We start from the raw sequence: 23,504 nt of genomic DNA, 5'->3' as shown, positions 1-23,504 counted from the left end.
GGAATGCTGAATTGAAGGGGTGGAGAAAGGAATAGGTGGGTGGGAAGAAGAGACTGGGGATTGAGAGCAGGCATCTCAGAGTGATGGCTGGGTCAGAGAGAACCCCTGGGCTGTGGGCCTGGGAGAATGGTGGCTTCCTGGAACCCCCAGGGTTCCTAGGGGGTCCTCATATGGGAAGGAGGATGATGATTTTGTCTCTGTCCCACAGACACTATCTATGATGAAGATGAAGTGCTCCTGGCATTGGCTGAGCAGCTGGGGACTTTCACCACCTTGGTGGGTGGGCCCGAGTATGTCCACTGCCTGCTGGTGAGTCTGAGGTGGACTGGGAGTGGAAGACCCTACCTGAGGCTCTGGGACAGCCAGTTTAGCAGATGATTACCAGGCACCTCCTAGTGGGCACCATGACCAGGGAAAAGAGGACACTGTCCTGCCTTCAGGGCACTTACAATCATGGGGTGGCTGGAGGCAAAGAATGGACCAGACAGGCTTCTGGGGACAGGTGAGGCCTTAGACTTGGAAGGACCCAGCTAGGCCTACCCCCTCATTATACCTGAGGCACTGGCCCAGGGTCCCTTAAGACATAAGTCAGAGGCAAGCTTTGGACTGCTCATGTCTGCCTTCACACCAGAGATCTCTCTTGTGTTGAGTTTGATGGGGACCTAAGGGTGCCAGGCAGCAAGCTGTGAGAGGTTTTAGAATTGAGACCCCATTCGTGGGCCAGATGGTGTCATAATCCTAATCCCAGAGCCTCTTTCTGAGACCTCACAGCAGTCCCTGATGGGATTTAGAGGCAGACAAGACCCTGTGCTCACCTGGAAGAATCTCTCAGAGGCTCCTTGGAGCCCTTTTAGCCCTGACCCTTGTGGTGGAGAGTGCCACTAGATTGCTAAGAACCTTGGGTCCTATTCACATGGTGCTTCTTGGTTTAGAGCACATGCTTCCTGCAGACCAGGGGGAGTAGAGAATGGGAGCTATTATCCCCATTTTATAGATGGGGAGACAGGCCTGAAGGGTGAAGGGACCTGGCCAGAATATACTTGTGTGAGGGCAGACACCGTGCCATCTTAGCTCTATATCAGCTGATGCCTAGATGTAAGAGGGTTTGCTGAAACTTATCAGTGAGTCAAATTTGAGAAGAAAACTTGGACTGTTTAGTTTGAGTTCCTCATGTCACAGATAGGAAATTGAGGCCTAAAGAAGGGGAATGAATGGACTAGCCATAATGGAAAGGCCACACTGTGAGGCCAGGCAGAGACGGCCTAGATCAGGGATCCTAAACCTTGGGGTCTGTGGAGAGATTTCAAGGAGTTCATGCTCTTGGATGACAAATGATCACATCTTCATTTTTCACTAACTTCTACCTGAAATGTAGCATTTCCTTTAATTATTGAAAATTCTTCTTAGAAGGGGGTGGCATAGACTTCAGTAGACTGTTATAGGAGGCCGTGACCCATGAAAAGAGTGAGAATCCTTGATCTAGGTAAATCTAGTCATTTTCCAGGGGAGTAAAGATGAGTAAAGGGAGCAATGGGAGCCCTGGAACTTTTGGCTCCCAGGCCAGTGTGCTCCCTGCTGCTTCCGTGGGAGGCCGTAGGATTCCAAGCTGGGAGGAACCTTAGAAATCATTTAGCCCAACCTTTCATTTGACAGGTGAGGGAACTGAGCCCTTAGAGCAGAAGGGACTTGCTCAGTTACCCAGGTAGTAGATAGGAGAACCAGGACCTGAATTCAGGTCCTCTGACTCCAGAGCCTGCTCTTTTAAGTGTACTGTGCTCACCAGTCCCTGCCCTAAATGGAGCTCCCAGGCCAGGCAGGGGTGGGATAAGATGGGGATACAGGTGACTGTGATAAGAGGCCGAATGGGATGAGAGCTCTAACCTACAACGGGGTGCTCAGGAAAGGAGAGCTCCCTTTGGGCTGGGAGAGCAAGAGAGGGCGGCCTAGGGAAGAGGACATTCCCTGGGGGCTGTAGCTTTTGAGCTGACCCTTGAAGGATGGGAGGAGGGTGTCAGTAGAGGGATGGATGGAGGAGCTGATGCAGCACTGCCATCCCCTGCCACAGCCCCCGCTGGAGTCCCTGGCCACGGTAGAGGAGACAGTTGTTCGGGACAAGGCTGTGGATTCCCTCCGGATTATCTCCCACGAGCACTCGCCCTCGGATCTGGAGGCCCACTTCGTGCCCCTGGTGAAGCGGCTGGCGGGCGGCGACTGGTTCACTTCCCGCACCTCAGCTTGTGGGCTCTTCTCCGTCTGCTATCCCCGGGTCTCCAGTGCTGTCAAGGCAGAGCTGCGGCAGTGAGTGCGACTTTCTTTTGGACATTGGCTTTAGCTCCTCTCCCTTTCCCTCTCCTCTGCCCCACCAGCCCTGATGCTCTTTCTCTCTCTTCTCTTACTCTAACCCCTGACATCCCACACTGCACATAATTCACCTTCTCTAGGGCTTTGCTCACAGCAGTCCTTTGAGGGAGGTAGTCCAAACATTGTTATTATTTCATGTACAGGGGAGGAAACTGAGGCCATGTCACAAGGCTTACATGTGTCTTCTCTTCTTTTTGCTGTCCTGAGATGCTCTACCCCAGGTGTCCCTCTCCCCAGACCAGCTTGTGCCTGTCTTTCCTGCCAAATATCCAATGCTCTTAGACTATCTGTCGCGTACTTAGTTTAACTTGGTTCCTCTTGTAGCAGTGAATCAGATTTCAGAGTGGGAATGGTCCTTAGAAATCACCTGCTCCAGCCCCTTCATTTTATCCATTACAAATTGGGTCAGTGTGCTGCTACGAGCAATGCAGTGATCCAGGACAACTCTGAGAGCTTATGAGAAAGGAAGCTCTCCACATGGAGAGAAAGAACTATGGGAGGAGAAATGCAGAAGAAAACATAGGATGTCTCACTTGATTGTTGGCTATATGATTGGGGGTTTTATTACAAAAATGAATAATATGGAAATAGGCTTTGAGTGATAATATCTATATAACCCAGTGGAACTGCTTGTCAACATCGGGTCAGGAGAAGGCCACTTACTTGGCTAAAGTAATGTGGGTAATCTATGGCCAAAGGGGACTGGCCGCACCAGACCCCTTCTGGGCTGGCCAGCATACCTCGTGTGGCCCTCCCGGGTGTATGTTGAAAGGATAGCAGTTTGCCATCAGTGTGTAAGTGAGACTGTGAAGCGTTTTAAACCCATTTCACCTGGGACATGCAGTAGGTAGGGGACTCCTGAAGTTAGCTTTGACTTGGCTCTGCCCTCTCTCTGTCTTGTTCTATAACCTGTGAAACAGCACCAAGGAGAGCTCCTTCAGGAACCCCCGGCAGATAGACACAGGAGTGCTTTCTTTGGCTGGGCTGGAAGCCACCCCTCCCTGATTTCAGCAAACATTGGTTACCTCCTGTGTGCAGAGTGCCTTTTCATGCTCAGTGCTGGGGAAAAGATGAGACCTGGCATGCTGAGGAAGGTGCCTCCGTTCCTGGATGGCTCACAGGCTCTAGCACAAGCAGTGCTTGTCCCAATCCGTCTGGAGGTCTTTCCTGAAACTTAAGCAGTCAGGCCCAGACCCGAGGATAGGCTGCAAAGGCAGCACTGGAATGGGCTTGAGCATATGCTTAAGAGCTGGCAGGTTGTGCTTCAATTAAAACTTACTTGATCTTAAGCAGGGCGTAGCACTGTGATCTGGGCTAATAACTGTAGAAATTCAAAAAAGAATCATGGTGAAGAAGCTCAAAAATGTCAGAAGAGCTGTAGCATTGTAACTTGTTTGAAAATCTGCAATCAGTCAATCAAGTGAGTGTTGATTCAGCACTTACTGTGTGGCAAACACTGGGCACTGGGCATTTGGCATTCAAGGAGAAAGAATGAAATCATCCCTTCTCAGGCAGGAGCTTACACAATGAGATAGTCTCTGCCCCCAGAGCCTGCATTCTAACTGGGGACCCAACACACATAGGGATGTACCAAGCAGAATCAAGGTAGCCTTAGAAGAGCACTAAAAATACCTGTTAAAGCTGAAAATGTTTATATACCTGTAGGCACGAAAGGATTCTTTTTGGATTTGGGACATTTGCTTTCCAGTAATTCTGATTTGCAAATGCCAGCCCTCCTAAACTGTCCAGAGTTGCCTAGTCTTGAAGAGGAAAACTGGAAGTCTTTCTGGAGATGCGGACATCTTTCTTTCTTTCTCAGCTATCTTTCTCTACTCTCCCTATAGGTACTTCCGGAACTTGTGCTCTGATGACACCCCTATGGTCCGACGAGCTGCGGCCTCCAAGCTGGGAGAGTTTGCCAAGGTTCTTGAGCTGGACAATGTCAAAAGTGAAATCATCCCCATGTTCTCCAACCTGGCCTCTGACGAGCAGGTAGGGATCCTTTGCTTTGGTCCTCTTGCCTAACTGTGGGGGCAGCCTTGGGGAGTGGGAAGTGGGCTGGAGGTGATGGAAACTTGGGGTTTCTGGGAACATTATTCTTTCTTTTACCCAGACCCCAGGGGCGGGGAGGGCAGATGGACCTTCTCCCCCACCTCCCCTTATTTATGTCATATGAGAGTAGCCGAATGGAACTAAGGATATTGAGAGACTTCTGAAGGATGTCATTAAACATTTTATTTATGTGTAAATAACCGTCATGAAGAAGAGAGCTTAGTATTGTTTTGCTTGGATTTAGAGGTCACATTTAGGACTGGTAAGGGGAAGTTTCAGAGTTTGGCTTCCTACAAGGATGAGTTGCCTTGTGATATGATTAGGTCATCACTGGTGATCTTGTGTCAAGCTGAGCCTAGATAATTAATGAGATGATCTCTGACATCTGTCCCAGCTAAGAGCTTCCCCGAGTCCATAATTGAGGCGCACACCACAGTCAGTAACCTTCCCTTGAAAGCTCCCTCTCTCCCTATTCCTCAGGACTCGGTGCGGCTATTGGCAGTGGAGGCCTGTGTCAATATTGCCCAGCTGCTGCCCCAAGAGGATCTGGAGGCTTTGGTTATGCCCACTCTTCGCCAAGCAGCTGAAGACAAGTCCTGGCGGGTTCGCTACATGGTGGCTGACAAGTTCACAGAGGTAGGTTGGGGTCACTTGGAAATGAACTTCTCGGGGTGACAAGCTCTGAAATGTCTCTCTTCCTGCTCCAGGATTGATAGCTTGCTACGAGGGTCAGTTGCCTGCACTTTGGGGAAGTGTGACTTTGCTTTGCAGAAGATAACACAGGGCACATCTAAGATTCTTGCCTGAAGAGCTAAAGAATTGAGCTCAGTCGGTCCCGGAGACCCTGGCTGGCCCTTGGGAGAGTGCTGCCATAGTGCTGCTGTCCCTTTCTGTTTCCCAGTTCTGAGTGAAGCATGTTCCCTTTGCTCCCAGTTAGGCCATGTGCTGCCCTCTGGGATCCAGTAGAGCCTGGCTTTCTTCCCCTCCTTGGAGAAGAGGCTGTGGCAGCCTTTTCATATCCTTGAAGCTCTGCCCTTCTCTGCCCTGCCCATGAGTCAGCCAGGGAAGGATTTGTCTTTCTCCTTGTTAATTAGAACAGCTTACATTTCTCAAACATTTTAAGTGCTTTCACCTCATTAAGACTGCAATAAATAGCCTAGGCTTTGTTATTCCCATTTTATAGATGAGGAAAGTTGCTGAAGACCAATTGGCTAATACGTGGCAGAGTCCTGGAGGGAAACCACAATCCAACCGCCTGTCTCCTGGGTGGGTGGTGAGACTCAGGCTTTATATGTTATAAAGCCCTATGGAAATATGGCCATTGTTACCTTGGTCAAAAGATCACAGATCCAGCCTGATGGGGACCCCTGTGGATCTAGTCCAACTATGCCATTTACAAATGAGGAAACAGACCATGTAGCTTGGCTGCTGCCACCAGATCTTATTTCTGTTGCTACCACTTCTTTCATAAAGATCTGTTTCTCAGCCATGACCATGGGTCAGGAAAGTCAAATGACTTGATCTGAATTCAGGTCTACTGACTCTAGAGACTATTCTGTAGTGCTGTGCCACCTTAATCCTCCCAACTCTTAACTATAGAAGGATTTCATCACAATCCCATTCCCCTTCCCATTTCAGGGAGCTTTTTCATTTGAAAGAAGCCTGGGGGGTCAGGAATAATTTTGGGCTTAATAAGAACCTTAGATCCTGAATAAGGGAAATGATGATTCTTCTTATTAAAGGAGTCTATCTGGAGGAGCATGTACCCCTTCAAAGCACATTTTAAGAGTAACTGTGCAAGGTTCAGTGTGTTCAGAAAAGGTTGCATAGGATGAAGAGGGAGCTCAAAACAAACCCAAACTGTCCACCCTAAAGTTCCTAGTAACCTTTTCTTTGCCAGTCCCTATCCTTCTGGACTCTGCAACCTTTGACATTGCTGAAAACCTTTTGTCTCTTGGGTATTTCTCCCTCGTTGTGGGTTTTAATAACATTGCTCTTCTGGTTCTCCTTATCTATCTGATTCTCAGTTTTTGTTGCTAGTTCTTTTATTCACGTCGTGTCCACTAACTGTGGGTGACCCCCAATGCTATGTCTTGGAACAACTTCTTTTCAAACTATATCACTTAGCTCACTTGGCGATCTTATAAAATACTTTGGATTCAGTTATTCTCTCCATGTGGATGATTCTCAGATCTGTATACCCAGCCCCAGTGTCCCTCCTGCACTATAGTCCTTCATCAGCTGTTGCCTTTTGGACCCCCTGATGTCCCACAAGCATCTCAAACTCAGCATGTTCAAAACAGAACTTGTTTATCTTTCCCCTAAAATCCTCCCTTCTTCTTAACACCCCTGTTAGTGTTAGGGGCACCACTGTTCTAGTCACCTCGTCAGCCAGGGAGAGTGACCCCACATAGTCAGGTCTATCTCTGCCAAATCTCATGTCTGCCCCCATGGTATGTTTCATGTACCCCATTTCTCTGCTCGCAGAGCCAGGGCCCTGCTCACCTTTTGCGTCCTGATTGGCCTTCTGGCCTCCAGACTGATCTGCCTATCCTTCATTCAGCTGCCAGAGGATTCTTCTCCCCATTTACTCTTCAGTGAACTCTGCTGCTCCCTGATATATCCCAGACTCACTGTGAAGGCTTCTCTTTGGTAACAAAAGCATCGTATGCCTTGATCTCGATGTTTCATCTTGCCTCTTCACCTTCTCTCTGCCCTGGCTCTCCCCCAGGCCTGCTTGTGATGGTCTAATCTCTCACCTCAGCCTTGTCTCTTAGACTTCTCTGTTTCCTTCTAGACTCCATCTCAGGCTCACCTTCCACAGAAGTCTTTTCCTGTGCCCCTTCAGCTACTTGTGCTGGCTGTCCCCTCAGAGTTTTGTTCTTATTCAGGTGTTTTAGTCTTGTCTGACTCTTGGTGACTCCACTTGGTGTTTTCTGGGTAGAGATACTGGAGCAATCTGCCATTTCCTTCTCCAACCCATTTTACAGATGAGGAAACTGAGACCAAGGGGGTCAGGGGGATTGTTCAGGATCACATAGCTAGTGTCTGAGATTGGATTTGAACTTAAGTCTTCTGACTCCAGGCCCAATGTTCTAGCTACTGTGTCATCTAGGTGCCCTCTCAGATGACTTTCCATTGACTGTGTAGCAAATAATTCAGTTATTAGAATGGAAACTCCTTGAGGACAGGGTCTTTGCTTTCTTTGGTTTTGTTCCCCAGTAAGTGCTTAATAAATGCTTGTTAAGGGATTCACTGATTGTGTTGCCGGTATTAGGAGTTTTTAGATTAGAGAAGATTTGATAGGGGGTTTCAGGCTTAATCTGTCTTCAGATAGCTTCTGAGTCTTCATTGAGAAAAAAGATTCAGTTTCTTCTATTTGGCTCTGAACTAGAAGGACAGTAGGAATTAGAGGGAGATTGGTTTTCCACATGAGAACACTTCTTATGGGGCCAGGAGGAGTGATTAGCATACAGCTTGTGTAACCTGCACAGATGCTCCCCCTGCACTTGGTACCCCCAAGAGCTCTTGGGAAAATAACTTAGTGGACCTATTCTCAGTGCTTCAAGGATCACCTTCTCTTACTGTCCCTTCTCTTTCACATTGTCCTATTTTTCCTTCTTCATCCAGGGAATTAGCTAACATTTGCTAGTTCTAAGGAAAATAGGAAAAATAAATAGCCTTCTCCTTGGTGTCAGTAATACTAGTATTCCCTTCCATTTTGATTTTTATGTGGCCTCAGGCCTCAGTGACCCTTTCTGGTGTGTATATGTGGGGGTGCTGCCAGAAGACTGAATTGGAAAACCTGAGTTGGGAGGGACCACAGGGGCTGTCTTGTTCGTCCCCTCTGTCTTTGAACCAGAATCTGGCCTATAGGGTAACTGGTGAGTCCTGGTCCTCTCTTCTTGAAGCTATACCCACCTCCAAAGTGGCTGGTCTTCTTGGTGGGTAACTTGGAGCATTTAGGAGTGGCCTCAGGTGACCTCTTGGTAACGTCCATCTAGTTTTTGTTCTGTCCTCTGTGACTGAATGTTTTTTACCCATCTTCCACATGGCAGCCTTTCCCCAAGTCTTGTTTTTTTTTTCAGCCCAAACCTTCCTGTGCCCTCCTGCAAGACTTCCCCTGGCCATTATCTTCTGGCCTGTCACAATCTTGATCTGGATGCCTCAATCATACCAATAATCTGGCCTTGAATGCAAAACTCCAGACAAAAGATGTCAAACACCCAGGTGTCATTGGGAAATATTTAACAAACTAAATAAAAATACATCAAGATATCAATGACATTTGTAAAAATTAAGATTAGACTTCAATAATAATATATTTTAGGAGATTTATTAGTGATCATTAGAAATAAAGGAATAAAAGGGATACAAAATAAAAAACCATGTGCCTATGGCTAAGTAGCCTATTTAAAACCCCCATGCTTAAGGGTGCCAAAGAGGTTGAGGCCTGTCAATCTACTGGCTAATATCCCTTGTCTATAGGAAGTACGTAACGACAGGAAGTTAGTGGGCTCTCGGGGAAATGTGGTTTTTTAGGGTAACATTTCCAATTACACATTCCCCCCTGGTGATCATTTTTGGGGACTAGTCTCCTCAATTTGATCATTTAACATAATCAACTTTTAAATTGCAGTAATTTGGGGATAAAAGGGAAAAAGAACAAAACCAATGATTGCTAGGTGCATTGACAAAAAGCCAGTTAGGGGGCAGTCCCCTTCGGCATAAGAGTATACATATAAAACAAATGCATTCAACCCCACACAGTTCAAATCACCACATCCCAAAGTTCACTCTGGATCTTCTGGTGCAGTGTGTGGTCTGTGCAGGCATCTTCATGGCACCTTCTCCAAACAGTTCACTTTCTGGATTCAGAGAGGTAGTAAGTTTCTTATCCTAAAATTACTCTCAAAAAGAATTTAAACTGCAATTTAGAATAATAATAAGACATTCCCCCCTGAAGAGGGTGTTGAAACAGATTTCTCTGAAACCATCACCATCATCATTTCTTAGAGTGTGATAGTATTCCGGCACATTCACCCACCAGTACTTGTTTAGCTATTCCCAGTAGATGAGCACTCCTTTAGCTTCTAGTTCTTTGCCACCACAAAAAGAGCAGCTTTGTGGATACATTTGTACCCATAGGGCCTTTTCTGCTTTCTTTGAGCTCACTGGGTCATGGACCTCGTGCTGATATTGCCTGGTCAGAGGGCATGCGTGGTTTAGTGATTGCTGGGGTCAAGTGACCATGCTACTTTTCCTTGGTTCCACACCCTCCTCCGAGTGACTGCTAGCTCATCCGTGTCCTTGCCAAGCAGGAAAGTTTGCAGGCTACAACATGTACTGAGATGATTCAATAATGTAAGGACCTACCCATGGACAGTCATTCAGCCCTAGACATGTTGGTGTACTGGGCAGAAAGGAAGGGTCTCAGCTTCACTTCACTTCACTCTTCATCTCACTTTCAGTCCCACAGCCTCTGAGAGGTGATGAACCATAATGGCAGGGCCCTAGAACTTGAAATTTGGTGCCCTGACTCCTCCTAGCTATGTGCAGGAGAAGAGTGGAGGATGAGGACTGGATTTATGATTTCTGTTGATATTGGTGAAGAGGCTCCTTCCACTGAGGCAGGAAAGGGAATGCCTTCTTTGCAGTTTGGGGTTAGCTAGAGTAGCATTGTTAAGCCCATCTAGCAATGCATAAGGATCTTTGGAGTCCAGATATGGACCTAATTTTAAATTGTGATATGAGCCATGCTTTGTTAGTTTTATTGATTTTGTTCAATATTTTCTAATTATAGTCTTTTTTTTTTTTAAGACCCTTACTTTCTGTTCTGGTAATGACTAATGTAGAGGGGTAAGGGTTAGGCAAATGCAGTTAGTTGACTTGTCCAGGATCACGTAGCTAGGAAATGTCTAAGGCCAGATTTGAACCAGGTCTTTCTGACTTTAGACTGGCATTCTATCCATGGTGCCACCTAGCTATCATCTGGGCCTTTGTTTGACATCTCTGGCCTAGGCACTGAGAGGCTAAGTGCCTTGCCCAGTATCATGCAACCACTTTGTCCAAGGGACATTGCCATTGGAGGGACAGGGGCTTGAATTCACAGCTTTTACTTAGTAAAAGCATCTCTTTATCCACTATGCCACAGGGCCTTTCAGTAGTTTGGTGAGCCTGGGCAAATCAATTGACCTCCTTGAGCTTCCGATTCTTGTTTTGTAAAATTGGGATGATTGTTTCAGCCCCCTCATAGGGCTGTGGTGAGGAAAATCTTAAAGTATTTTAGAAATACATTGATATGATTACATTCTAACAAGTTCTATACTGTACTGAGGGACCTCTACCACTTTAGACACAAAGATACTTTTGTTAAATACTGAAAAAGGCCTCCTGTGTTGTGACTGTGGTGTTAGTCTCATTCTGTTTGGCCTCAAAAGGCAGTACAGAGAGCAGTGGAAGGAAAAACACATGTCACTGTGGGAATAACCTCTCCCCCATTTATGAGAATTGGGCGTGGCATGCGTCTCTGCCCACCAGAATGGGGATTGGAGCCAGTTCTGAGAAGTTGCCAAATCCTGGACTGAGGAATAGTTCCCTCAGTAGTCTTTCCTCAGATTAGCACAGAAGGTTTCACCTGCAGGAATTAGGATAAGTCGTAGTTTAAATTATCAACATTTGTTCTCCCAACAAGAATTCCCCAGGAAAATTCACCTCCTGGAGGGAGCTGTGTGGTCCCCTCCAAGCAAAGGCTGTCTGGGTCCCATAGGTTCAGTCTTGGTCTGTTTTGATTCTCCATTCCTCTCCTTCTCTTGCCAGGTGTCTGCTATGGCTGGCACAACCTTGCCTTCTTGTTACTTCGGGACTCTAGACATCTGAGACTCTTAGAGTTGAATCTTAGTAAAAGTGCCATTTCAGAAATGTAACTAAGAGATTTAGAAATACCTTCTTATCATACACTACTACCCTTATTGGCTGCTCTGTCTTTATGGGAGGTTAGAAGACCCAATCACAGAATCTCAGAGTTCAGAAGCAGTTAACAGACCCTGATTTCCAACCTGTGCCGGGAATGCCCTCCTAGAATCCCTGGAGAAAAAATGGCTACCTGGCAACATTTTTATGATGGCTGAAGATTAACCATGTTTCCTGTGTATGGAAGACCTCTGGTAAAACCTCAAGTCTTTTTCCTGTGCCCAGCACCAGGGAATGCAAAGATGTAAGCAAAACGCCATGCCTGCCTTCAAGAAGCTTACCATGGCAAACATACTTGTTGACGTAGATGCAGAATAGACTCTTTCATTTTACCTGGGGTGAGGAGGGAATTAGCAGCGGGAAATCAGAAAGTCTCTCATTGGAGGGAGTGCCCTGCAAGAAGCTGAGTTTCCCATGAGGGTGAGTGTGTTTTAGCATGAGGCACTTGTAGCCATGAGAAGCACAGAGATGAGTCATAATGTGTGAGAGGAACAGCAAGTAGGCAAATATGGCTAAACTGTAGATTACTTCAAGTGGAATAATGTGGAATGGGCCTGTAAAGATAGAGCTGAATGAGACCAAGAAGAATTTTGAACGCTAAGCAGAGGAAACCGACTTCCTGAGGTAGACTTCCACTTCTAGCCAGCTCTGATTGAATAATCCAAACTGTCTCAAGGCAGCAAGATTAATCTCTGGCCTCCTTACAGTGCCTGTGCCTTCGGACACTAGGTAGCACAATGCTGAGAGCCAGCTTGGGCTGTATTGTAGGTTGCAGTCCAAACACTGGGTTCAGGTCCTCCTTTGGCCTCTAGTACCTTGTGCTGTTTGACACAAGGTAGTCCAATCCTGAGAGCCAGTTTGTAGGCTGCAGCCTCAGTAGTGAGCTATGGAGCTAGCTCCTGGGCTTTCCCCATGCCACTTCTCTGAGGATAGAGCTACAGCGACCTGCTAAGGGTTTTGGGGGGCCTCTGGGGGACTACGTGGTCTTTAAATACTGCATTAGCTGGAGAAGCTGTAATTGTGTCAGCATGGTCACTCTTTCCATCGATAACTAGTAACTTTCAAAACACAGTAGATAGTTAATGAGCTCTAGGAGTGAGGCTGAGATAGGTCAAGTGACAGGCCAGATGTCACCTAGCTAGTAAATGGCAGAGGATACTCCAACCTTGTGCTCGTTTCACTTCATCATTTGGACTTTGGATGTGACGTCCAGTAATGCTGCCCCTAAGATGTACCACCATTTGGCCAACCTTCTGGGCCAAGAGCTTCTCTGCATTAGCCTTGCTAGACCTCAGGTCACACGCAAAGTTCTTGGATATCTGCTGGGGAAAACAATGGGTAATGAATAGGGCTCCCAGTCAGCAGGGACCTCAGAAACCCCCTGTATTCTACCCTGTACCTAACTGCATGGGAATCTTCAGGGAAGGGAATTGTTCCCTTCTGGCAAGAGCTTTTTCTACTTTTGGATACTTCTAATTATTAGGAAGGTCTTCCTTGGATCTAACTTAAATCAGCACCTCACACTCTCACCCATTGGGGTTTCCCACTCTGGAGCCAGGTGGAACAAAGCTGATGCCACATCCACATGATAGGTCGCCTTGTTCAGTTTTTGAAGAGACCCAAAGGCAGTACAGGGAGCAGAGGCAGGGGTATCAGGAAGAACATAGTAATAGTTCAAGGTGCCCCTGAACTAAAGGGGCTACCCGGCAATAGTCCTGAATCATCCTTAGACCAAACGGAAGGAGAGGTAGAGTCAGTGGACCTGGGGGTAACTTGGCACTCTAGAGGCTGCTGCCTCTACTCAGGTAGGCCTTCAAAGGTCTCTTCTGGCTCCAGAACTACGATTCAAAACTATTCACCTCACACATATCAGAAGAGCATTTAAATCAGTTCATCAGGTTGTGTAAGGCCCCATGCCAGGTAGGTCCTGGGGGTCTACAAGTCCCCCGAATCCTTGTTAGAGAATACATTTTACTGGAGGCTGTAACATACAGAGCAAAATGACTCAATGGCCATTTGAAGAGGGAAAGAACATTAAGAACTGGAGGACTGGGAAAAACTTTGAATCCCAGGAGTTGGCCCTAGTTGCTTCTCAGTGGAGCATGAGATATCGAAGAAGAAGAAGTAAGGAGTTCATTCCAGGAAAGGGGTGTAGCCTATGCATGGAGCTGAGAGATGGAAGAGGCTCGGTTTAGGGAACAGGAGTTCTTTTGGGCTGGAATATGAGTACATAAAAGGGTGTAATGTGGAATAGAGCATAAGAAGTTAGAGACAGGTAGTTAAAAGACTTTCTTCTTTAAACCCTTACCTTCTGTCTAGACAGAAGAGTGGTAAGGGCTACACAGTTGAGTTTAAGGTCACACAGCTAGGAAGTGTCTGAGGCCAGATTTGAACCCAGAACTTGTTTCCAGGCCTAGCTTTCTATCCACTGAGCCACCTAGTTGCCCCCCTAGTCAAAGACTTTAGATGTCAAACTGAGCCATTTGTATGTTATCTCAGAGGCCCTAGGGAGTTACTGAATCCTGTAGCAGGAGGTTCATTAGATTCATGGAGAACAGTATATGAGAAGTGTGGCTTATTAGCAGCAGTTCATCTCAAAATGATCTTGGGGTTTGTGTATTACAGCAGCATTTAAAGGAGCTAATGTGATCGAAAGCTGCATTGAGGAAGCCTGGTTTTATAGCCTAGAGGCCTGTGTTTGTTTTTAGGCACTGAAGCTTAGAAAGGAAGGACATGGATAGCTGGAGAGTAACTTGAAAAACCTATGTCGTGGTCTAGCAGAGTGATTTGCTATTATTAGAAGGAATGAAAAAGCATTGTAAAGCACTTACCTTCAAGGAGCTTCCATTCTGCTAGAGACGAGGAAATCCATTGAAAGGAGGAAGGGTAGAGGTTAGGAGTTCAGGGGTGAAGGGGGGCAGGAGGCAGCTAGGTGGCTTAGTTGATTGAGAGCCAGGCCTAGAGCCAGGAGGTCCTGGGTTCAAGTCTGACCTCAGACACTTCCTAGCTGTGTTCCCTAAGTCCCTTATCCCCCATTGCCTAGTCCTTACCACTCACTCTTCTGCCTTGGAACCAATCTACACACAGTATCAATTCTAAGAAGGTAAGTTTTTTTTTTTTAAAGAAAGGAGTAGTGGGTCAGGGAAGGCGAGTTTTTGTCTGAGAGATCACAGGGCATTTGAGAATAACCATATTGGCGCTTCTTTTGCAGAGTTATGGTAGTAATGCTTTGATGCCTGTTCCCAGGGTGAGAATACTATGGTCTCTGTCTTGGGTGAAGAGACCTACTAGTGTGAGATCTTGTTCTCACTGTTCAACCTGGCCAGTGCCTCAGCTACTTCATCTGTAGAAAGGGACCCCAGTGACTGTTGCCCTCTCTAGCTCAGAGGGTAGTTGGGAGAACAGCATCTTCATTGTGAGTTCATCTCCACTACTTTTTGGTGGAGAGAGAATTTTCTGCCCCGTGACCCTGTGAGGGAGGTTCATGACCCAGGCGTTACCATTGCTTTGAAGAGGAGATGATGATTCCCTGGGAGCGAGGGGATGGAGTTTGGCCAGAGCCACACATTAGTGAGTCATGCATCTCTTCTGTATTTACTGGAGTATCTTTTATTAGGTCCTGAATCACAGAATTTTCATTGTGTAGTAACTTTTTCTCAAAGGTGTGGAGGAATAGAAAGATCCACTGGGTCACTAGTACCAAAGACCAGACTCCATTAGCCTTATCTCATTAGCCTTGGGTTCTAGATCCCTTCAGACTAGATCTGATGGGATCTTGAAGACTGATCAGAATGGAGGGGTCAGAATCAGAGCCTTCCATTATCTTCTCACTCTTACATGCCTCCCTTTGTTGCCTTGGCAGCTCCAGAAGGCAGTTGGCCCAGAGATTACCAAGACAGATTTGGTTCCCGCCTTTCAGAACCTCATGAAAGATTGTGAGGCCGAGGTGAGGGCAGCAGCCTCTCACAAAGTCAAAGGTTGGTGCTTGGGACTGGGGCCTTGGCAGGGAGAGGGAGGAAGGTTGTGGACTATATCTGTAGGGAGGGGTGGGCCATGGTGACAGATGTTGCTCAGGCTTCTTGAATGATTCCTTTCTCCGCCCATAGAGTTCTGTGAGAACCTTTCTTCAGACTGCCGAGAGAATGTGATCATGACTCAGATCTTGCCGTGTATCAAGGTGGGTATTCCATCATCTCTGGGGCTTATAGAAGCCTTCTCTCTCAAGCCATCTCATCTCGATGGGCCCCAGTCTCTGTCTGAGGACTTGGACATGGTTTCTTAGGTCCTCTTCTGTGATCTCAAGTTGCAGATGTAGAAACTGAGCCCAATTGCCATCTGGGTGACCTTGGGCAAGTCATCTGACAGGTCTGAGCCTCATTTTCTCATCTGTAGGCTAAGGGTCTGGCCAGATGCCCTCTTGAGTTCCTTTCTAACTCGTATTCTCCAACCTGGTGACCAGATCATTGTAGTCCCCTCTTATCATCCTGGGAACTAGCATTAGTGACAGCATAGCCTCACCCACTTGTTATTTGGAAACTCGTCCCAAAGACATCATGGGAAGCCACCTTGGTGATTAACTCTGAGTAGTAGAACAGGACCTGTGACTTCTGGCTGTGCTTGAGGTGCTCAGCATTCCACAAGGCTGGGGAGGTGTGAGCATGGATCTTGTCCCAGGGCTTCATGGGTATCGGAGGCAATGAGGCCAAGAGGCTATTGGGAACCAAAGAGTGTATATGTTTTGACCCATGTTTCTGCCTTTCTTCCCCATCTGCAGGAGCTGGTGTCGGATGCCAACCAGCATGTGAAGTCAGCCCTGGCCTCAGTCATTATGGGTCTTTCGCCCATTCTAGGCAAAGACAACACCATTGAGCACCTCCTTCCCCTCTTCCTGGCCCAGCTGAAGGATGAGGTGAGTGCCAGGGACTAGATACTGGGCTTGGAGGAATGTGAGGAGATTGCAGGCTCATGGATCTCATGATGAAGGGTCCAGAGTGAGGGAACCTGCTGCCTGTTGCCCAGCTCACATCCCATCTGGAGCCTTGGGTCCACTTGTGAGTGCTCTGGGAGAAGCATTGATGGGCACTGAGGAGCTGGAGCATATTCACAGGAGAGTGAGTGCCCAAGATGGGGCTGGTTCTGGAAGTGATGACAACTGGTCTCAAATCTGCATAAACAGGCCGGCTCTGCCCTTGTCGGAGGTGGTGTCTTAGAGGGTGTTCAGGGCTGGGTGGGGTTACATGCCGCTGTCTTCTGTCCCACTGATTTTCCTTGAATTTTCCTGATTTCACACACATGCGTGCACGCGTCTTGAGGTATTTGGAAATGGCCACAATAGGGGTTGCCTGGTGGTCCTTGATCCCATCCCTTCTCATGCACTCGTCTCCCCTTAGTGCCCTGAGGTACGGCTCAACATTATCTCCAACCTGGACTGTGTGAATGAAGTCATTGGAATCCGGCAGCTGTCCCAGTCCCTGCTCCCCGCCATAGTAGAGCTGGCAGAGGATGCTAAATGGCGGGTCCGGCTGGCCATCATTGAGTATATGCCTCTGCTGGCTGGACAGCTGGTGAGTATGATGGGGGCAGGTCACTCTCTGCTCTGGTTAAGGCTCCTAAAGGGAGATAGCGGAGAATGAGACATCCTAGAGGGCATCTGGGACCCTCCTGTCTGAGGGCAGAGACATGAGCCAGCACCCATAGAAACTAGCCTGGTGTTGGGGCCCATGGCCCTGCCCCATGGGGCCTGGCATTGTGTGGGCTCCCCTCGCTGATGGGAAGGAGGAAGAGGAAGTAGGACAGATTGCTTAGACTCCTCAAGGTGGATTAGTGGCCAAGGAGTGGAGCCCCAGTACTTTGGAGGGGGCTCTTCTACTTGCTGGTGGTGATCTTGCCATGTCATTGTCCCCAGGGGCCTTGGTTTCCTGAATGTGTAATGTCAAGATAATCTTTGAGCTCTCTTCCAGGCCTCTGATGCTCTTCTGGGGTTGGGGGTGGGTGAGGGGCACTGTAGGAAGCCACCTGAGCACATTTCCTTACAACTCCCATGTAAGGACATGTAGAAGTGCACAAAAGGTCTGGATGGTTGGTGGAATTTCAGGGCCACCACGTCTCTCAGGGCTGGTGGACATGACCTTGAGGGAGGGGTTGGGAGTGACCCTGGCCCTAGCTTTGGCTTTGGGACATGGGCAGAGGCTGGCAGGTGATCCCTGCTTCTGCCTGAAGTGAACATGAAGCTGGGCAGCAGGACATCCCTTAATAAACACAAGCCTATGGGTCTTTTCTGGGCTTTGCCCCCATCAAGGTGGGTGACTTTGTCAAGTGCTGTGGCCACCCGGCATCTCAGTTTAAAGTGGAGATGAGGTCAGAGGCTTGGGTCAAGTAGAGAGTCATTAACTTTAGAATTGGGAGGGAGCCTTGAGGCCCTTTTGTCCCACCTGCCTCATGTTACAGATGAGGAACTGTGTCCACAGAAGTTTAGGCAACTTGGTCAAGGCCACTTCTTTCCTTTTTAAACAAAGTGTATTGCTATTTTGTTTCTATATTATCTTTATTTCCCCACAAACTTTTCTGTCTGGTTCCCAGAAAACTATCCTTAAAACAAAGAATAACAAAGAGGATGTTCAGAAAAATCCAAGTCTGACGTTGTACGTAGTGTTCCACACCCATAGTCCTCTGTGAAGAAGAGGGCTGGCATTCAAAGCCAGGCCTGAAATCATACCTGTCCCACTAGACAATGCTGGTTGGTGCCCAAGGCCCCATCTTGCCCTGTTCTGGGAGCACCTCAAGCCTGTCTTCCTTGCTTTTTGGCACTTGACTGCAAGGTTGAGATGGTGAGGACTCTGTCCAGCACTTGGGTTGATTTCTGACAGCTCCTAGTCCCCAGCATGTCCTTTCCCAGGACCAAGATATGGGTCTTCTCTGAATCCTTTTCCTTTTCCTTTCACCTTCAGGGGGTGGAGTTCTTTGATGAGAAACTCAACTCCTTGTGCATGGCCTGGCTAGTGGATCACGGTGAGTGGGGCTGGGGAGGTGAGATCGCCTGGGGTGGGCTAAGGGAATGCAGGGCAGGACTCTCCTTTCCCTTCAGACTCAGACCCAAAATGCTGTACCACAGCTTGATGTCACTGGTGCTGCTTTGTAGGAGCTGGGCTAGGGCACAGGAGGAGAGGCTGCAGTAGATTAGAAGAACTCTCCAAGGTGCTGAGCCCTCTGCTGACTGCCTTGAATGAAGGGAGTACGACCTCTCTCCAGTGGACACTCTCTAGTTGGCTTAGGGGCTGGGGGACAGAATTACCCTACAGGAAGAGACAACTCCACGAACCTGCACCCCTCCCTCCATTCTCTGCCAGTGAATATACTTCTGCTTCTATGTTGTATAGTGTTGTTGAAACCTTGTTAAATTTGGAGTGAGGAGATCTGGGTTCAAATCTTAGCTTTGTGGTAGGAAGGGAAGGGAAGGAGGGAGGGAGGAAAGGAGAGAGGGAGGAGGGAAGGGAAAAGGCATTTATTTAGTGTTATTTAAGTGCTAGGGGTACACATAAGCTTGTCTAATGGGAGAGGCAGCAATGGCCCAGGAAGGGTATTTTTGAATTTGATGATTTGGACATTTTGTGGCAGCAGAGGCAGAGTTGTTTGGTTATGTGACAGAATTGGAAAGTTAGGGAGATGGAGGATAAGGTTGGTGAGAAGGTTGCTGGGAGCCAGGGAGCCAGTGTGTGGAGGTTCCCCATGTGAACTTTGACAAGTCACACTCCCCTCTTCAGGGATTTAGCTTCCTCATCTATAAAATAGGGGTGTTGGGCATGGACCTGCATCATGGCCTGCAACACTCCAAGTGCGGCCTAACTAGATTAACATGTATTTTGGAAATATTTAACTAAATAAAAATTCAGTAGGATATATACTGTTGATACCTGGTTTTCTAAGTGAATCTCTGCCTGCAGGGATCCTTGTGAATGCCTTGGTTTCTGTCAGAGTTTGACATTCTTTGCCTTCATGACCTTTTGAAATTCTTTGTTTTTTTGGATCTTTCTTTGGGCTTTGGGTTCTCTCTGCTTTGAGCATAAACCCACGTTATCTTCCTCCTCCTCTCCTTTCAGTATATGCCATCCGTGAGGCAGCCACCAGCAATCTCAAGAAGCTGGTGGAGAAGTTTGGGAAGGACTGGGCCCATGTCACTATCATCCCCAAGGTCCTGGCCATGTCTGGAGACCCCAACTATCTACATCGGATGACCACGCTCTTCTGTATCAATGTGAGAGCCCTTGCCCTCACGTTGAAAAGGACAAAGAGAGACCCTTTGTGGGAGGGAGCTGGGGGTTATGGGGCCTGGCTCAACTCCTGGGAGAGCAGAGGCTGTGTGCACGGTCAGTAGGGGAGGCCTGCCACGTGGCCAGGCACAGGAGACAAGGGCCTGCTTTCTCCTCAGGTGTTATCTGAAGTCTGTGGGCAAGACATCACCACCAAACACATGCTACCCACAGTCTTGCGCATGGCAGGCGACCCTGTGGCTAATGTCCGCTTTAATGTGGCCAAGTCCCTGCAGAAGATTGGGCCTATCCTGGACAACAGGTGAGGAAGCCAGGGACCTTGGGGAGGTGAGAAGAAGCCAACCCCCCTCCCTCCCCCGCCTTTGCCTTTCATCAGAATTGACTTCTTCCCTGACACCAGCCATGGAGACTGATGACCAGCATAGATCTGCCTAGCTTCTCCCATCCCTCCCTTCCCCTTGGATTTGGAGACTACTGATCTTTTCATACTCTTTTCTCCTCAGCGCTGATCTGCTCCATACCTCTAGTTCTAAGATCTCTGGCTTCCATGTATGTTTCCTGCAACCCTTTGACCTCTGACCTCTGTATGTGCCTCTACCCCTCCAGTTCCAGAGACCTCTGACTCTGTTGTGTCCTCTATGGCTCCCTATGGCTCCCTGAGACCATCTCTCAGTGTCAAGCCTCACCTCTCCTAGTCCCTGAGCTCAATGAGGCAGGCTCTCTCCTTATCCTCTTTCTCCCTTTCCCCAGCACGCTCCAGAGTGAGGTGAAGCCCATCTTGGAGAAGCTGACCCAGGACCAAGATGTTGATGTCAAGTACTTTGCTCAGGAGGCACTCAGTGGTACGCCTCTGGGAGAGGGGGGGTTGGGGGTTGGGGGTGAGAGCAGAGTTCTGAGGCTGCAGGGCTATGGGTGGGGTGGGGCCTGGGGCAGCTGAGGCTAGACTTCAGACTCGCTAAATAGTCCCTCTCTTTCTCCTCTCTTGTCTTATCCAGTTTTGTCTCTGGCCTGATAATGGAAGAGGAGAGAGCTGGTGTTTTTGCCCCCCTCCCTGGGTGGGGTGGGGCATCGTTGGCTCTGACTCCCAGTGCATGGTCTGACCCCCTGGCTCCCTCCCTCTCTCCAGCACGGCTCCCATCCTTCCTCCCTGCTCTCCCAGGGATGGAGGGCTGCACCAGGCTAGGGGCCCTGGGGGGATGGACAGAGTGGCCTACAGGAGTGGCCAGCCTGCCTGCCTGCCCACTGGGCAGGAGCAACAGGGCAGGATGGGAGTCACCCAGGTCCCTGGTCCCTGATCCTGCAATAGGGACCCCCTTCTCCATACCCTTTCCTCTTCCTGCTCCCCCATTAGCCCCGAATTGGGTGATTTATCGTGTCAACTGTGTGGTTTTAATTTTGTTCCTTTTTTCTTTTCACGGAGAAATAAATGGATGGAAATACCTGGATCTGTGTCTCCAGCCCTGGGGGGAATTGGGGGTTGGGGTAAAGGACGTTCCCCTTTCGTTTCCCTACTTATCTCAGAGGCTATTAGATGACCAAGCCCTAGCCCCTTAACTGTTTTTCCAAAATAACTTTTTGGGAACAAAAAAGTTACTGAGAAGAATGGCAGTGTTTGATATATTTTTGCAAATCTCTTTAATGTCTGGCTTAATGAAAGACAACTGGAATCTCCTATCTTCTTCTGCATTCCAACTATTGTTTGATTGGCATATGTAAAGAAAATCTGTATGTGATTGGAAAGGGGAAATATTTAATAGGCAAATAACATCTTAGTATCATTTTGAAAAAAGATCTGATTTAATGAACCCCCTGAAAAGGTCTTGGAGACTCTCAGGAATCCATGAGAATCACTAGTATAGTGAATAGAAAATCAGTTGTAAAGCTGAGAAGAGCTGTGTTCAAGTCCTGCCTCAGGCATATATTGATTATGTGACTCAGACATTTAACCTCTCTGTGACTACAAGTTGCAGAGAACATCTCATCTGGGCGTCCCCTGTGACCCAGTAAAACCTGGGTTCAGTAAAAAACCCCTATTATTAAAAACTGATTACTAAGGTGGGGCTATGAATTGGTGTAAACACTCTGGAAAGCAATCAGAAGTACGTTAGAACAGAGTGACTAAAATAGAGCTCGCCTTTGGGCCAGAGGTCCCATGGTTGGCACATTCTCAAGGCAATCAATGGACAAAGCAAAGGTCCTGTAGACAAGACACCAAAATGTTAATAGAAGCAAAGAACAGGAAACAAAGTAGATGCTCATTGCTTGGGGGAAGGGCTGAGCAGATGGTGGTATGGGCATAGAATAGGGCATTAATGTCCTATAAGAAATGATGACCCGAAGAATACAGAGATGCATAGGGAGACTTGCAAGCACTGATGCAAAAGGAAGTCAGCAGAGCCAAGAAAGCAGCATTCACAACGATAGCAACACTGCCAATGGAAGGAGCCCTCACTGAGCCAAAAATGGAATGCATGAGATATAAGGACTGCCAATTTCTCCAGAGGAGCTCTGGGACAATGAAGAGCTGTAGAAGGAACACTGGGTGCAATGCTTGCTACACTTGGTTGATGTGTCAATGATTTTTGGTAAACTCCTTCTCACACGCTATCGCTTCTTTTATTCTTTGCCATAAAGGTGCCCTAGGAGAAGGAGATGGGAAAGTAGAGGTGATATAAAAGCAAAAGACAGCAATGCAAATGAAATTAAGAAAACTATTGCAATATAGCAACAGCCTGAATCCGTGGGTCCTAAGGAAAAAGATAAAAAGGTTAAAGCATCCATAAGGAATAGGGTGTATTTAAGTTCTAATATTTGAATGAGACTTCATCTCTGAGACCAGAGTGGAAATTGGACCAGAGGAAAAAGCCACACGACACCATTTTAAGGTTGGGGAAGGCCAACTGGTCTCTAGGACAGTTAGAAAGTTCTTTCTAGTCAACTAGAAAGTTGTTAATCTACGACAGAGCAAAAGAAAACATTTGAGTAGAGTGACACCTGGTGGCGAATTCAGAATTTGTTCATCAATTTCAAATCCTGTGTGTGCACGTGTGTGCATGTGCGTATGTACATGCATGTACATAAGGCTTTTAGGAAGTGATAACTTTAAAAAAACATCTTTTGAAATGATAACTATAGGTGGCACAGTGGATAGAGCACTGGGCCTAGAATCAGGAAGACCTGAGTTCAGATTCGACCTCAAAAACTTTACTAGCTGTGTGACTTGACAAGTCATGTGACTGCCTCAGTTTCCTCATCTGTAAAATGAGCTGCAAAGGGAAATGGCAAACCACACCAGTATCCTTGCCAAGAAAACCCCAAATGAGGTCTCCAAGAGTCAGACACAAATGAAGAACAACCACCTCACTCAGAGCCCACAGCAGACATGAAGTTAAGCAACAGGGATAGCAATAATACAAAGACACTTGAGGACCTTGCGTTCTAATAGGAGGAGAAGAATCCATTCTGGGGAGTGGTGAGCAGGGCTGGGTTGGCATGTGGTGGAAAGCTAAGGGTGAGATGACTGGGTGGGCGACTGGATGGGAAGCTGGAGCTGGAGGTGAATGTGTTCTGGGTCTGTGCCTGAGGGGACCCCTTCATCGATGTAGGGTGAAGCAAAGGCTGTCCCCTACCTGATATCCATATGGCCCATTTCATGGCAGGAGTGCTGGGAGGCTCCAATGAGAAACAGGCAGACCTTGGAGGTATTGTGGGTTTGGTTCCAGACCACCTCCACCACCACCAGGCAAATATCCCAGTCAAGTGAGCCTCAGACTGGCTTCCCAGGGCATATGAAAGTGAGGTTTCCCCTCTGCTGTAGCCAGGCGTTCAGTGTGCCTTAGAGGCATTAGGTCT

The 23,504-nt window shown here is 47.7% G+C and overlaps 1 protein-coding gene across 3 annotated transcripts in view; it reads left to right on the top strand.

The window, feature by feature from the left end:
- Positions 1-23,504, top strand: part of LOC100028805 (serine/threonine-protein phosphatase 2A 65 kDa regulatory subunit A alpha isoform) — a 42,895-nt gene that overhangs the window by 8,459 nt on the left and 10,932 nt on the right. Inside the window, exons 3-15 of one of the 3 annotated variants that reach the window (XM_056796967.1) lie at positions 209-309; positions 2,066-2,298; positions 4,206-4,353; positions 4,894-5,049; positions 15,248-15,362; positions 15,492-15,562; positions 16,160-16,294; positions 16,776-16,949; positions 18,333-18,393; positions 19,482-19,636; positions 19,811-19,953; positions 20,403-20,494; positions 20,648-21,097. In XM_056796967.1, coding sequence (XP_056652945.1) covers positions 209-309; positions 2,066-2,298; positions 4,206-4,353; positions 4,894-5,049; positions 15,248-15,362; positions 15,492-15,562; positions 16,160-16,294; positions 16,776-16,949; positions 18,333-18,393; positions 19,482-19,636; positions 19,811-19,953; positions 20,403-20,494; positions 20,648-20,664 — 1,601 coding nt within the window. In that variant the 3' untranslated portion in view covers positions 20,665-21,097. Of the gene's footprint in view, positions 1-208; positions 310-2,065; positions 2,299-4,205; positions 4,354-4,893; positions 5,050-15,247; positions 15,363-15,491; positions 15,563-16,159; positions 16,295-16,775; positions 16,950-18,332; positions 18,394-19,481; positions 19,637-19,810; positions 19,954-20,402; positions 21,098-23,504 lie in introns of those variants that run through there. The other 2 variants (XM_056796966.1, XM_056796965.1) reach the window with 2 other exon arrangements.

This window comes from Monodelphis domestica, chromosome 4, assembly GCF_027887165.1.
Source record: "Monodelphis domestica isolate mMonDom1 chromosome 4, mMonDom1.pri, whole genome shotgun sequence".
In the NCBI taxonomy this organism is placed as follows: domain Eukaryota; kingdom Metazoa; phylum Chordata; class Mammalia; order Didelphimorphia; family Didelphidae; genus Monodelphis; species Monodelphis domestica.
This window is presented reverse-complemented; position numbering and strand designations above follow the sequence as displayed.